This window comes from Camelina sativa, chromosome 3 (assembly GCF_030686135.1).
Source record: "Camelina sativa cultivar CO46 ecotype springtype chromosome 3, ASM3068613v1".
In the NCBI taxonomy this organism is placed as follows: domain Eukaryota; kingdom Viridiplantae; phylum Streptophyta; class Magnoliopsida; order Brassicales; family Brassicaceae; genus Camelina; species Camelina sativa.
In genome coordinates this window covers 15,639,566-15,653,606 of record NC_141882.1, presented here as the reverse complement: position 1 = coordinate 15,653,606, position 14,041 = coordinate 15,639,566, and the positions used below count along the sequence as shown (strand labels likewise).

The 14,041-nt window shown below is 38.3% G+C and overlaps 1 protein-coding gene and 1 non-coding gene across 2 annotated transcripts; one reads left to right on the top strand and one right to left on the bottom strand.

The window, feature by feature from the left end:
* Nucleotides 1–1,767: 1,767 nt before the first annotated feature.
* On the bottom strand, nt 1,768–1,874 carry LOC147946984 (small nucleolar RNA R71). The gene has a single exon (XR_015595613.1). It is a non-coding gene; the product is annotated as a small nucleolar RNA R71 (small nucleolar RNA).
* A 9,824-nt stretch (nt 1,875–11,698) lies between these two features.
* LOC104777374 (cytochrome P450 76C4-like) lies at nt 11,699–13,833 on the top strand. Its single transcript, XM_010501610.3, has 3 exons — nt 11,699–12,271; nt 12,385–12,907; nt 12,980–13,833. Exons 1-3 carry the CDS (start codon nt 11,877–11,879, stop codon nt 13,595–13,597), a joined length of 1,536 nt encoding a protein of 511 aa, XP_010499912.1. The 5' UTR covers nt 11,699–11,876; the 3' UTR covers nt 13,598–13,833.
* The last annotated feature ends 208 nt before the right edge of the window (nt 13,834–14,041 follow it).

Here is a 14,041-nt window from a genome sequence, read left to right as displayed (position 1 = left end):
TCTTCTTCCTTGCAGAGTAGCACATCGCAGACCCAAAAACCAGAGAGCGAGAGCTTCTGTGAGAGAACTGAGCGACTCAAAACATTTTCCACCTTTTTGTTAGGATTTGTCTCATAGCTTTTTATCATTTCTTTAGATTTCTATCTTGTATTCTTACTTCTCTACTCTACCGTTTATTACAATGCAATTTTCATTCGTTTATGCTTTTGTTTTTCTTGCAATGAGATCTGAGTAGTGTAGTAAAGTTTCTAGAGATGGGATAGATGATTTTTTGTTCTTGATCGGTTAGGATGTCTTAGTTTGATCGTATATGTTTAATAGATTCCCTTCTAGATTGGTGTTCTTAATGCTGTCAACAAACTGAGAGGGTGAGATTAGATCTAAGGTGTTTTACCACCGAGAGGTGTAGATGAAATGCTTGAATCAACCAATGCTAGAGGTTTACTTACTTAGCCTAAGAGATTAGATGAGTAAGGGGTTTACTGACAATAATGAATCGGTTCTTATTGCCTGCTTGGTCATGTTTCTCCAACGAGAGTTGGGTAGGGGAGTGATCAAGGTTGATTGTTTCTATCACGAGAGTGTTTTAACAAGATATTAGAGATTCATTGTCTAGGGAATATTTGCTTGAGGCATGTAAGACATCTGTACTGGTTAGGAACACTTAGGATTCGATTACCCCATCCTTAGAAGCTTTCGTATTTTATTTACTAGCATTTTTATTAATCACTCGATCCATTACCCGAACAGGTACACAATCACCTGCTTCGAGTAACCCCTTGAGTTGTTCGTACTTCATTTACTCACTCGATCACCCGACCTGATCATGTACTCGAATGCTTGCATCGAGTGCTTAGATCGTGTGGTTCTTTGTTTACACTCTTTTCTTCTATTATTTTAGGATTGTTAGATCAAAACCAACTTTTGTTTGGCTTGACTTGCATTGTTTTGATTGCATCCTTCCTGCTAGCATAAACAACCATTTGGATTGATAACCCTTTGTACTACAACTGCATAGGGAATTGATACCCTGGGTGAAAATCCTGTTATCAATTTGGCGTTGTTGCCATTTGGTTGAATTTTATTTTGCTACGTTTAGGATTTCAGCACTTGCTAGATCAAGTTCTTTTATTTATATTGGTTCGGAATCTGACTTGTTTGCTTTTGCTCTTGTTTTTTTTGAGTCTCAGGTACAACCCGAGTCCCCACCTGGATCGAGTTGACCCTCGTGTACACACTCGGTCATCTACTTGTGCATGCAAACACGATCTAGAGGTAGCCAAAACTTGAGTCCTTTCATCGACAACATCGACAGACCAAGGCTACTCAAACAACAACAAGTTCAACAACCGCAACCATCAATCATTGAGGAGACAATGAACAATCAGAACGGTCCACCAGCTCCTCAAGCAAAGACCAACATAGGAGCAGGAGATGCTCCATCTACTCATACTCAAAGGAATGGCATTGTGCCACCTGCTGTCCAGAACAACAATTTTGAGATCAAAAGTAGTCTCATCCAGATGATACAGAGTAACAAGTTTCATGGATTGCCAATGGAGGACCCATTGGATCATCTGGATGAATTTGATAGGCTCTGTAGCCTCACCAAGATAAATGGAGTTAGTGAGGATGCATTCAAACTCATTCTCTTTAGGAGACAAAGCGCACCTCTGGGAGAAATCACTACCCAAGGAGTCCATCACCACTTGGGAAGCGTGCAAGAAGACGTTTTTAGCCAAATTCTTCTCCAACTCCAGAACAACAAGGCTGCAAAATGACATTTCCAGCTTTGTTCAGAAGAACAATGAGACGTTCAATGAAGCTTGGGAACGTTTCAAGGGATACACTACCAGATGTCCTCATCATGGCTTCAGCAATGCTTCATTGCTGAGTACACTTTACAGAGGAGTGGTCTCCAAGATACAGATGTTGCTGGACACCGCAAGCAATGGTAACTTCCTCAAAAAGGATGTCGATGAAGGCTGGGATCTCGTTGAGAACTTGGCTCAATCAGATGGGCATTATAATAAGGAGTATGATCGTACTGTGCGATCCACAAGAGAGGAATATGCCACTTACAGAAGGGACATGAAAGCCCTCAATGACAAGCTCGATAGGCTACTCAACCAGAAGCAGGATGTCAATGCAATCTCAGAAGAAGAGCATTTTTTGCAACCAGATGGGGAGAATCTTCAAGAAGCTGGATTCCAACAACAGCAAGGCCAGCAGAACCAATCCCAAGAAGCTGAACTCTGCGGCCTAATTCAGCAGATGATTCAAAATTAGGCATCCGCTGCTATGGACAACGCAAAACGATTTGACGAGATGAGCAACAAGATCGATTCGGGATACAATGATTTGACCGCCAAGTATGAATCCCTCAACACTAAGCTGAGGTACCTCGAGGGCCACCACAACAACCAACTACCTCCAAAGATCAACCAGCTTCTAGGTAAAGCTGTTCAGAACCCAAATGATTATGATTATGAGGACTACTCATAATGATTCATATGCCACTGCTCAAGCCATTTTCCTTGATGATGATTATAAGAACTACCTCACTGAGGACAATGATGTTCAAGATGGGGAGGCTATGGATCACTATGGGAGAAATGAGGCCAAGTACTACATATCCGAGTATGAACCCGAGCCTTCATCCGAGGAGACTGATCGAGTGATGATCGAGCACATGTTCGAGGATCGCAAATTGAAGAACAACCCAAGGTGGAACCCGATGACCTACCCGATGATGGTGACCGGATGATGCATCGAGTAGATGTTCAGATGAAAGATCAACCTCAACTACCTATAGCAGCAGAAGGGGAATTAGAGGAAAGGTTCAATGCCGCTCTTGACATCCAATTGGAGGAGCTTGCAGAGCGTATGGCCAAATGTAAAGCTCCACCTCCTAAACTTTTGCCACCACACGAACTTCAAGAGGAAGTCGCCAAGGAGGTAGTTCAGCTGGAGATTGAGGTTAAGGAAGCTGTCAAGGAGATTGGGTATAAAATTCTCAGGAGTGGAGTGTGCTTAGACCCTAAGCTGCGAATCGAGGAAAAATTGGAAGATCCTGGCTCTTTCACTTTGCCATGCTCGATAGGACTTCGGATTTTCAAGAATTGTTTGTGCGACCTTGGAGCCTCAGTCAGCATCATGCCACTGTCAGTAGCCAACAAGCTAAGTTTCACCAGTTTCAAACCAAGTAGTCTGTATTTGGTTCTAGCTGATAGAACAATCAGACATCCAATTGGGATCGTGGAAAATTTGCCTCTCAGAACTGGAAGGGTGGATCCACTAATTTCATGATCCTTGATATGGATAAGGAACCAGACGATCCACTGATCTTGGGAAGACCATTCTTGGCAACAGTAGGGGCAATGATTGAGGTGAAGCAAGGGAAGATAAAAATTGAGCATGGGGAGCACTTCAAGATGGAGTTTGATGTCAAGAAGGAAATTAAGAGGCCAACCATTGATGGTCAAGCTTTTTCGACTAAGACAAAGCAGAGAAAAGTCAAACATCTTGAAGAAGTCAACACCACATTTGCTGTGGAACCTGGACAAGACTTAGAGAATGAATTGAATCAGCTTGCTACAGTGGAGAGGACTCCAGAACCTCTCCCTCAAAGATCCCATGCTTAAGGAGCATGAAGAGTCAAGCTTAGTGACTTTAAACAAGCTCAATTGGGAGGAAGTCCCAAAAGTATCTTCTATTTAATTTTCTTTTCTTTTATTTGTTTTAAATCTTGTTTTCTATTTTTGCAAATTTATTTATAAAAAAAAAGAAAAAAAAAGAGAAAAAATGAAAAGGGAAAAATAGGGGAACTCGAGGCACAACCCGACACCATACTCGACGCGCCTGATCGTGTCGCTACTCGGGTGGCGAGTGGAGTCCGAATTCCACAAGCCAAGCCCACTCTCGGTGAAGCACAAGCTGCCAACCCTACCCTATTTAAGGGTTTCGAACCTTTCTCCCTCAGCACCACCAATAAGTCATTCTACCCTAGAGCTTTTAGTCTCCCTACTTTCTATTCTCTCTCAAACTCGAGTGATATTTGATTTTCTTTGGGAACTAACAATATTAATCTCGAAGCTTAGTTTTCTTCTTCTTCTCAAGGATTCGATAATGGAGCCACACACGAAAAGCTACCAAAGGAAGGGAAGGAGATCAACCTCCTCCGCTGCTACAACCGGAGGTGATTCCGTGGAACCTCGAGAATCCCAAGAAAGAGGAAACGTTCCGCATTCCCAACCGCTGGCTGGACGTTTCGCTTTCCCAACCCAATGCTCAACCCGATCCGTCACCCGATCCGGTGCTCGAGCAACTGATCGTGTGGATTCCCGTGTTCTCTGTCCTGACCCAATCGCTGTTGCAATCCGCCGATCTCCTCAACGTAGGGACCTTTCTACGTCTGAAAGAACCGTTACTGACCCTATGGAGGTCGATTCTGATGCCGGTGGAGGAGAACCAGAGGAGATCCAATCCTCTAGGTTGAGAAGCATACCCGCGGTTGCAAGGGGGAAGAGACCCGCCGCCGAAAGGGCTGAGAAGGTGGCAGAGAGCAGCGGAAGAAGAAGATCGAGATCCAGAGGAGGAGAACCACTGGCGAGAGGAGGAGCAGAGGGAACGAACACGACAAGCCTCGCGGAGGCTAAAGCAAAAGGAGGTGGAGACTCCGGCAAAACTCTTCAAGGTTTTCCGCAAGATGAGTTTTGTTGGTACCCGCTACCCTCACCGAGAAACGATGAAGAAGTTGGGGATCGCAAGAGATGTCGAGTTCCTGTTCGACATGTGCCACCTGGGCAAGATGATGCAAGCCAACCTTGAGGCATATGAGGAGGAAACATTCCATTTTCTCTCAACATTAAAATTGCACTACTTTGAGGACCACTCGACCCTACTACCCGAAGGGGGGATCGGGTTCATCACCTTCTCCGTGCGCAACAAGGAGTACTGACTCACCTACAAGGAGATGGAGAAGCTATATGGTTTCAAGGATGGGAGTGGAGAGAACATGGAGATGAGCAAGGAAGAAATGAAGTCCCTATGGCTGACAATAGGTGACAAGTTTCCTTAAAAGTCCACAAGCTCCAAGTCGGCTCAAATAAGGAGCCCCGTTTTGAGGTATTTTCACAAGTCCCTCGCCTGCACTCTTTTTGCTAGAAAGGAGACTGGGATTGTGAATGATCACAAGCTCCAACTGCTAGATATTGCCTTGTGTGGAGTTTTAGACAATGCTAGGGATGGTCACCACTAGTAGGCGATGTTACGGACGCTAGTATGGTCTTTGTGCTGCTCGATCAGTTCCTTTACCTCAAGTCATGGGCTATGAAAACTAAGAGGAGGGATGGAGCTAGAGAGATCTCCATTGGAAGATTGGTCACACCAATCTTGGTAGCATGCGATGCACCCTGCAAGTGGCTACACATGTGATCATTCCGGACCTCTTCCACCACACCCGTCGTACTACCCGATGCCATACCCGATGACCTACGCGGGCACCTACCCGATCAACCCCTCGGATGCTGGTCCGAGCAAGTCGTCTGTGCACATAACTGAGCTCTCTGATGAGCGAATCCCGGCGCCTGCTGAAGCCGGTGACGACCCTGGCTACACGTTGGAGAGTATGGAGGCTGCTACAACCTCCTTCTTAACCAACCCATGAGGTACCACTTTCATCCAATGTTTGTAACTAATATTGCATTTAGTTTTATTTTATCTTGTGTGATTCTTGGACTCCTTTTTCAGACTTTTATTTACACTGAGACTGTGTAATTTAAGTTTGGGGGAGGGTCATAGGATGTATATAACATTGTGTTTTATTTTCTTATTTAAATCTTTGCATGCTAGTTTTTTTTCATTTGAGTTTGCATCTGTTTGCAATAAAAAAACCCAAAATTTTTTTTTTGAAATTTTTTTGAAAATATAAAAGAGTGTTCATGTAGTTGCATTTACATATTAGGATTGAGTCTAGTTTCTTTTATATAGGATTGTTGCATATGCATGTTAGGGGACAATGATTAAAACCACCTTATTTAAAATCAAACCTTAGCACTGAAGCTATAGCCCTTAGTCACGGTTCATTGTTGCTAGATCAATCTTTGAAAAAATGAAAAAATCTTTGTTTAGAACCTTGTGTCTTTTGAATGCTTCCTCACTTGTTTGAACATCTCTATATAATTGGACTTAATTTGAGCTTAAATTGTCTTGCTTATGGAATTTGAATACTTGCTCATGGTAGCTCTAAATTCGGGTTAGCACTCCATTTTTACCAATCTTTTCATTTAACTCGATTTGTTTTTCTCTACCCTTGAACCCAAAACTTTATTTCAAACCTTGTTGTGAATTGTTGAGTGAGGCCTTTTTTATTGTGCTATAGGTTGTGAAACCTTGAGAGTATTGAGAACGACAAAGAACTGCCTCTTGATTTAGCTAAGTTAGAATTTGAACTAGCTAATAGAATCGGTTTTGAAAGATAGGTGGTTAGCATGTTTATTTGGATTGGGTTAAGGAATAAAAAAAAGAAAAGAAGTCCCTAAGGTTAGAATCAAGTAGCTCTAAGTCTCTTAGTAAAAAAAAAAAAAAAAAAAAGAGAAAACATCTTGCTAGTCTCCTAGAAAAATAAAAAATAATATATATAAATATATATATATATATATATATAAACATACATATTAGGAGTTTAGCAAAGAAAGAAAAGAAAAAAAAAAAAAAAAGAAGAGAGCTAGATGTTTAAAGTTTAAACCTTAGGGATTACAAAAAAAAAGAGTTAAAATCAATGTTGTGGGTAATTAAATTCTATGGGGTTTTAAATAAAAGGTGAATGAGAAAATGGTAGACTATCAAGAGTTAAGTTTTGTATGCCCAAATTGTTCTCAATCTTAGATAGTTTTTACAACTGTCTAGCATTCCTTCTTTTGAGAGAAAACCACCCAAAGAATTTGTTTGAAACCACCTTACCAAAAAGCCTTAGCCTTGAAATCGATTGAGCTTGATTCACCTTCCATTTGCAAGAATTCGCCAAACACTTAAATGAATGTGAAAGAGATGTTCTTTACTTTTAGTTGGAGGTTGAACGAGATCGATGCATGGTAATAAGCATAAAAATATATTTGTAAGTATGTTGATTGATCTTAGCACAATTAAACTATCTTTAAGGATTATAGCTTGATTCCTTCGCTTAGCATATAAAGGTTATGAGTCCCAGTTTTCAAACCGCACCCTCCTACTTCCTTGCTAGAGGACTAGCAAGATTTAAGTTTGGGGGTCTGATAACTCTCTAATTTACATGTTTTTAGCATCCTTTTTTTGTCCATATTTTGCATTGTTTATACCCTTACCTTAGCATTTTTAGGTCATTAACTGTAGGAGTTCACTTTTAGGCCATTTAGGGTGTTGCATTCTTGCATTTGCATACTTTGGATGAAAACATGTGCTTTAGAGCCTAAAATGGGGAGAAACAAGGACAAATCCGAGCATATACACGAAGGAGCCATCGAGCTGGAAGAACAGTCCGAACCCCAACACGATCGAGGAGGATCCAAGAGCAGGAATAACAACCCGAGAGTCTACTCGAAGAGCAACCCGAGCACATCCTCGTGCACCCCATCGAGCAGACCCTCGGGCAGGACTAGGAAGCTAGGGTTAATGGGTTTCCATATATAAACCCCACCCTCTTCTTCCTCGCAGAGTAGCGAGAGCTTCTGTGAGAGAACTGAGCGACTCAAAACATTTTCCACCTTTTTGTTAGGATTTGTGTCATAGCTTTTTATCATTTCTTTAGATTTCTATCTTGTATTCTTACTTCTCTACTCTACCGTTTATTACAATGCAATTTTCATTCGTTTATGCTTATGTTTTTCTTGCAATGAGATCTGAGTAGTTTAGTAAAGTTTCTAGGGATGGGATAGATGATTTTGTGTTCTAGATTGGTTAGGATGTCTTAGTTTGATCGTATATGTTTAATAGATTCCCTTCTAGATTGGTGTTCTTAATGCTGTCAACAAAATGAGAGAGTGAAATTAGATCTAAGGTGTTTTACCACCGAGAGGTGTAGATGAAATGCTTGAATCAACCAATGCTAGAGGTTTACTCACTTAGCCTAAGACATTAGATGAGTAAGGGGTTTACTGACAATAATGAATCGGTTCTTATTGCCTGCTTGGTCATGTTTCTCCAACGAGAGTTCGGTAGGGGAGTGATCAAGGTTGATTGTTTCTATCACGAGAGTGTTTTAACAAGATATTAGAGATTCATTGTCTAGGGAATATTTGCTTGAGGCATGTAAGACATCTGTACTGGTTAGGAACATTTAGGATTCGATCACCCCATCCTTAGAAGCTTTCGTATTTTAATTACTTGCATTTTTATTAATCACTCGATCCATTACCCGAACAGGTACACAATCACCTGCTTCGAGTAACCCCTCGAGTTGTTCGTACTTCATTTTCTCACTCGATCACCCCACCCGATCCTGTACTCGAATGCTTGCATCGAGTGCTTAGATCGTGTGGTTCTTTGTTTACACTCTTTTCTTCTATTATTTTAGGATTGTTGGATCAAAACCAACTTTTGCTTGGCCTGACTTGTATTGTTCTGACTGCATCCTTGATGGCTAGCATAAACAACATTTGGATTGATAACCCTTTGTACTACAACTGCATAGGGAATTGATACCCTGGGTGAAAATCCTGTTATCAGAGACGATGTAGTAACTCACATTCTGTAGCCACATAAATTCGATTGATGTTAGACGCAAGAGACATCCATACCTCTAGAGACGTAGGTAGAGCATGAACAAGACCGAGAACCTCTTCAGAGAGTGTTCCAAAGAGCCACGACTTGGTGAGCTCATCAGTTTAGATCCAAGCTTCGTATGCTGGATTGGGATTGGTGACTTGAACGTTGTTGTTTGTGGTGACACAAGTAGCCGCAAGTGCTGGAATCTGACCATTAACAAAACCAAGCAGCTTCTGAAAACGAAGTAAAGATTTAAGTTGTCTTCCACGAGAGGTAGTTTGTGTCACTCAGCTTGATGGTGACAGAGCTAGCAACATGAATATTGGATGAAAAATGATAAGGATCGAGTCTTTCTGCTATGAAAGCAATCTGTTTGGGTTTTTAGAAAAGCTCTAATACCATCAAAATAAACGAAAGAAGGATTTTTTAATGTTGAAACTTTGACTGTATTATTGATATTTTGTTCATTACATCAAGATTGTATTTATATATCTAGAAGAACATTGTAGACTATTTCAACATCCTAAGGATCTTATGACAAGTTTATCCTCTACTCACATTCTATTGACAAAAGGAAATCATAACGGCTAGATAGAACCAGCGCACAACTCTCTTCAGCTGATTCATGTACCTTCGTAATCATCTTCCTCTATTTCGTATATTCTTTGTCATTTTGTTGCAAAGAAGGTGGAACAGCTTGTTGGGCTACTGAACTAGTATTTGTTATTGGGCTTGAAGTGACCAAAACATTTTATATTGCCTATTCTCAATAGGAGGACCATATTGATACTGGCTCTGACTTTTTTATATCTAAGCTCTATCCGTGAATTTTCATCTTCAGTTTATGGTTTCCTTTGAGTTAATTTTTTATATTTTTAATGCACATACACACCAATTTAATGATATAGAATGAAAATCATTTTTATAACTAATAATTAGTTAGGCATACACAATCTCTTCTTCTTCCTTTTAAAACTAAGTTTTGACTAAATCTTCATGTTTAAATTAGAAATATCCTTTCGGTTTGGGTTTAACTAACGAACTGGTTCCCATTTCTAAAAAACAAAGGCGTGTGGAAAACAATTTGGATTAAAAGTAAGAATAACAATACTCTATGATGGTGATGAGCGGGTGTAGCAAAATTTGTAATTGGCTTTCTTGGGCGGTATCCAATATTTCCAGGAAGATGCAATCGCTTGAATTTACACAACACGTAATTGAGCTTGGCTTGATTAGTTGATTGGCCAGCTGGTATCTAATGGGGACATTATTAGCACCAATGAAGTTAAGAAGAAAATAACAGCGTGTTTCTAAACAGAGTCCCAGTGTTACGTTGTAATTTAGTTGTGAATTCCTTGGAAATTGCCAACAAATATCCCACTACATTTTTTGGATGATTTTTTTTGACGATTTCTGTTTTTTGATGCTTTGTATCTGATGCATTATCTGACTGATCGGGCAAAACAAACTTATTAATTCGAGAAACTGAACAGAATTTAACCGAAATAAATGATTTAATTTGGTTATAGTTTAGTCTTAAATACCATTTGATTTTTATTTTTATTATGTTTTTTATCTAGGTTAATTATATAATTCTAATTGTTTAATTTATACTGTGTTAAATAATGTTCTGTAAGATTGTTTTTTTTTTTATATTGGACGTATAATTATTTGAGTTCTATTATCTACATTTTTTTTTTTGACTTATTTAGGATCTTTCGGTTTACAAAAATAAAATTTTAAAAAAAAAAAAATGTAAAAACATGGAATAACGTTATGAACAACAGGAACCAAACCGAGCTGACATATATATATGATTTTATATGATTTCATGTTATCGAAAACCTATAAACCGTAAACTGTAAAAAATTATGACATTTTCAATCGTTGGAATTTACAATGTTTTGTGGTAGAGAAAAAAATAACTCGTGTGACACAAAATTTTACTAAACCAATAATGTTCATTTTCTTTTTCAGTGTCCAAAATCCAAATAGATATGAATATGTAAAGTGAACAGTTGTTTTGTCATCATATTAAAGAAATAGGAATATAGATTTTTGTAAGGGTTTGTTTGCAAAATAATACATTTTTTAAACTTAATTGGAATTTTAGTACATTTACTATTTATAATTGGAGAAGTAGATGACTTTTACTATTTGTGTAATAGAAAAGATGTGAGATATATGAGAAAGTGGGATAGTTGCACAAATGACATCCGTACAACATATTTAGTGTACAGAATTTATAAATATTTTTATTTGATAAATATTGAATCTATTATATATCAACTGTACAAATAAATACATGTATATTAACATATATATATATAAGTACACTAAATAAATTGTATGGGTTAAACTTGTGTATTATTAGTAATTTGATCTGTACACATTATAATGTGTACAGACACATGTATATTTAATAAGGTGTACAGACATTTGTATACTTAATAAGGTGTATAGACATCTGTATATTTAATAAGGTTTATGGATACAAAATTTATAAAAAATATTTAACATTATCAAATAAAATCATCACACAAAATGTATATCAAATTATAAAGAATAAAATCATCACACAAAATGTATATCAAATTATAAAGAAAAAAAAACATAGTTTTTTGTGTCTGAAAAAATTTAGAAAAAAAAAAATATATTGAATAATATTTAAGTTATAAGATTCAATGAGTAATCTAATAATATATATATATATATATATATAATTTCAATAGCACACTTGTAAATAAAATGATTTGTAGAGGATTAAAAAGTAATTCAAATAATAATAAATAGTGAAAGTGTGTCTTTTACTAATTTTAAATAGTGAATATACTAATTCTCTAATTAAATTTTAAAAATGTACTAAAACTCTAATTTTCTCTTTTTTGTAATTTAGTTCAGGACTTGTACTTTAACAACGACTTTTGGCGCCCTTGCATACTTTTCTACTGTAGTCACAAATGAGTTTTGTTTTTTTTTCCGTGGCAAGTTGAGGTCACTGGCAAGGATTTGGAGCCCATCAATATGAAATTGTAATACCATTTCCTTTTTTATCAACTTCTGTTTCTCCTCTATATATCTATGCTATTTTAGACAATGTGATTAATGTAGTATTCTATCACTTAAGAAACAAAATGGACTTCATCTCAGGACAGTCTATTTTTCTCCTTTTCTGTTTTATCTTATCATGTTTTCTTTTCTTCACCACGGCAAGATCCCGACGGAGCCCCAGTCAAGTATCCATGTCACCCCCGGGACCTCCACGGTTACCTATAATCGGAAACATTCATCTAGTCGGAAAGAACCCACACCACTCGTTCACGAAACTCTCAAAAACATATGGACCAGTCATGAGTCTTAAGCTTGGATGTTTAAACTCAGTGGTCATAGCTTCACGAGACGCTGCGAGAGAAGTACTAAGAACACACGACCTAATCTTGTCTGGACGGTACATAAATGAAGCGATACGATCCAACAATCATCATGAATTATCTGTTGGCTGGGTTCATCCGTCGTCTCCTCGTTTCAGGTAACTGCTTTATATATTTTAAAGAACATCTTTTTGACTTGTCTGAGCTAACTACATTTCCTGAGTTGTTTCTAATGGTTACGTAATGTTTCTACTTATGTAATTCTCTTCAGAATGTTGAGGAGATTATTGGTTACTCATCTGTTCTCTCCGCAACGTATCGAGGCTACCAAAGCTCTGAGGATGAAGAAGGTCCAAGAACTTATCAACTTCATGAGTGAAAGCAGTGAGAGAGAAGAGCCAATTGATATTTGTCGTGCATCCTTCATCACATCTCTCAATATCATATCGAATATTTTGTTTTCAGTCAATCTCGGTAGTTACGATTCCAAAGATCCCAGTGCGTTTCAGGAGATGGTGACTGGTTACATGGAATCTAACGGAAACCCAGACCTTGCTAACTTCTTCCCTTTTATGAGGTTTCTTGACTTGCAAGGTAATAGTAAGAAGATGAAGGGGAACTCAGAGAGCTTGTTCAAGGTATTTAGAGGGTTTTATGATGCTCGAGTTGTGGAAAACTCATCGCGTACAAAAGAGAAAGATGTTTCGAGCAGAGACTTCTTGGATGCGCTCATCGATCTCAAACAAGGAGATGAACCTGAAATCAACATTGACGAGATCGAACATCTACTTCTTGTAAGTCTTAGCTTATTAGCATAATTCTATATTTGTTATTCACTGATATATAATATGTACTTGTATAATCAGGATCTGTTTGTAGCGGGCACTGATACAAACTCTAGTACCGTGGAATGGGCAATGGCAGAGTTACTTCGAAACCCGAAAACGATGACAAAAGTTCAAGACGAGATCAATCAGGTGATAGGGCAAAACAGTGGCTTCCAAGAGTCTGATATCTCATATTTGCCATATTTACAAGCGGTCATTAAAGAAACATTCCGATTACACCCGGCTGCTCCATTTCTCCTACCAAGAAAAGCCGAAATCGACGTAGAGATTCTTGGATTCCATGTGCTTAAAGATTCTCAGGTTCTTGTGAACGTCTGGGCCATAGGAAGAGACCCAAATTTGTGGGAAAATCCTACTCAGTTTGAGCCAGAGAGGTTTTTAGGGAAAGAGATTGATGTAAAAGGTACTGATTATATGCTTACACCGTTTGGGGCAGGGCGTAGGATTTGTCCGGGACTGCCTTTGGCTTTGAAAATAGTGCCTCTCATGCTTGCTTCTCTTCTATGTGCCTTTGAGTGGAAGCTTCCAAACGGTGTTAGTTCAGCGGATTTGGACATGGAAGAGACCTTTGGTTTAACAGTGCACAAGACCAACCCTCTACTTGCCGTGCCTCTAAAGAAACGGGCAAAAAATTAATACTTAGTTTTGTTTGAAGAGAAAAATTTCACAAACATATATGAATCATCAGTTCATCACCCTATGATTTGAATAAAATTCATATCGAAGTGTCTGTTTTTTTTCCTTCTTTTTTGTATTTTTCAGCTGATTAGACTCTAGTTTACAGTAAGCCAAAGAAAAATATGTTTGTTGCTACTTGCTCAACATTATTAATTTATCTATAAAAATCATATAGAAGGAGCGATTTTTTAAAATTCAGTTGACAAAACTAGTGGATATTTAATAATTTCAATAGGTGTTAATTTTTGTAGGGAATTGCCATTCTAATATTAGGTTGATCGGCTTTATTTTCAATACTTTTGTTTTAAAAATTGTTTGATCCAGAAAAATTGTTATCATATAACCTCTTTGACAAGTAAAAATGCATCGCGCTCAAAGTTGGGAGCAACACAGGTCTATATT

What these genes read in the sequence shown, in the direction of transcription:
- LOC104777374 (XM_010501610.3), top strand. Translation starts at nt 11,877, where the DNA reads ATGGACTTCATCTCAGGACAGTCTATTTTTCTCCTTTTCTGTTTTATC. An exon ending in CCGTCGTCTCCTCGTTTCAG is followed by an intron (nt 12,272 to 12,384) that starts GTAACTGCTTTA and finishes AATTCTCTTCAG; the next exon opens with AATGTTGAGGAGATTATTGG. An exon ending in AGATCGAACATCTACTTCTT is followed by an intron (nt 12,908 to 12,979) that starts GTAAGTCTTAGC and finishes TTGTATAATCAG; the next exon opens with GATCTGTTTGTAGCGGGCAC.